At 39.2% G+C, this 1,870-nt stretch overlaps 1 protein-coding gene across 1 annotated transcript in view; it reads right to left on the bottom strand.

Moving 5' to 3' along the window:
* The window catches only part of LOC101860319 (muscleblind-like protein 1), a gene marked incomplete at both ends in the record, with an annotated part of 73,703 nt that overhangs the window by 17,225 nt on the left and 54,608 nt on the right, over positions 1–1,870 (bottom strand). Inside the window, 1 exon segment of the mRNA XM_013081189.2 lies at positions 962–1,159. Within this exon segment, the coding sequence (XP_012936643.2) occupies positions 962–1,159 (198 nt within the window).

Below are 1,870 nucleotides of genomic sequence, written 5' to 3'. Positions count from 1 at the left end.
AGAGAGAGAGAGAGAGAGAGAGAGAGAGAGAATAACACAGAGCCATAAACATTTCCCCACTCGATGAAAAAAAACTCATCCCACGCTAAATTTTACAGTTTTGTAAAGTTTAATAAATATAACTAATAATCAGCTTTGCTTTTGACACACAAATGTACCAACAATTATTACTGTAACATTATCTGGAAGAAGTAAAGAGTTCAGAATGTTGTGAAACAAATTGTTTTCTCAGTTGTGATGCTATCTTCTACTCATTAAAACATTCATGGCACTGCATTATCTTCTTCAAAGTCTTCTACTATTAGGAAAATATACCAGCCACAGAAAACATTTCAAATAGTTAACAGAGAAGAAAGGACAACAGAAAGGAATTAAGCACAATATTTATATGATATATATACATTCCAGACTTATTCACCAAATTGCACACATTTACAAAGGTATACTTCCACTGAATATTTGAAAGCAAATTACAGTACAACATGTTTCTCATGACACTGAAATAGAGTAGCTGCTGTTTTTTTTAAATCTTGACGGGAAACTTTGTTCTTCTAAGACACTTAGAGACTTTTTCCGTCATGAAATCTCAATTCATGAGTAATGAGAGGAACAACTCATCAAATGAATTTATGACATCAAAGCCTATGCTATTCTTTAGTCAATTATTGTTAAATTAATTTAAACCTTATTTCACCTGATGAGAGGTTGTTTTTTTTTTAACCCTCAAGGCTATATCAATCAGATTGCCAAAGAAGAAAATAGCCACTCTCCATCCAGCGCAATAGAAACTAGAGCCACCATCTAGTTCAATGTCATGAAATCTGGTGTCTAATCACACCACAGCATAATAAAGGAAATGAGAGAAACTAGACTGTTGCAGAGGACATTAATCTGTGTGATAAAACAGAACAAAAAAACAAACCAAAAACAACTGTGCTCCTCTCCGGACAGCAGACCCTACCTCAAACTTATCAGCTCGGACTGCCTTGGCGGTGGCTGGAATCATGGTAGGGGGCAGGGCTTGCGACATGACTGTGTTGGGTTCGGGACTCGTGGGCAGCCCCGTGGACAGAGAAGTGGCTATGTACGGGTTGTAGCTGGCCGCCGGAGCCCCAGGTCCGGGCACCGCTGACAGCGTGGGCAATGCCTGGTACGGAGACTGTGGTGGGGAGAGAGAAAAATGGAAAAACTTAGTTATTGCAGGCAAATACCACAGTCTAATTGGTCATCTCAGGCTTAGTCATTGAAGGCAAAACATCATTTACTCATTGCAGGGAAATACCATATAGTCATTGCAGGGAAATACCATATAGTCATTGCAGGCAAATACCATAGTCGAATCGGTCATCTCAGGCTTAGTCATCGCAGGCAAAATACCATTTAGTCATTGCAGGCAAATACCATAGTCTAAGTGGTCATTTCAGGCTTAGCCATTTCAGGCAAATACCATAGTCTACTTAGCCATCGCCGGTAAATCCCACAGTTTATATATCAATTTAGTCATTGCAGGCAAAATAATATAGTCTGTGTCGCCACTAGTTAGCTATCGTAGTCAGGTAAATGCCACGCACGGTCTTACGAGCACTGGATCTGTAGTCCCCTTCAAACTGACAGGATAACTCTTGTTCAAATAAGAAAAGGCCATAGACCATGCACAAGGCTATGAGTATACTCCGTCTCCCACCCATCCACCCCCATCCCAGCTCAAACCTAACCTGCTAAGCGAGCAACTCTTGTTGCATGAGAAGAAAAGAAGTAGTAAGAAAGGTTTTGAAAATGGGTATTCCAATGTAAGCGCATTGAGCTACTTTCTTGGACATGCGCTATATAAATGTTATAAATTATATATTATTATATTATTATAATTATT

Source organism: Aplysia californica, unplaced genomic scaffold, assembly GCF_000002075.1.
Source record: "Aplysia californica isolate F4 #8 unplaced genomic scaffold, AplCal3.0 scaffold00120, whole genome shotgun sequence".
In the NCBI taxonomy this organism is placed as follows: Eukaryota; Metazoa; Mollusca; class Gastropoda; order Aplysiida; family Aplysiidae; genus Aplysia; species Aplysia californica.
The sequence above is the reverse complement of the archived record's forward strand: the minus strand, read 5'-3'. Positions and strand labels throughout refer to the sequence as shown.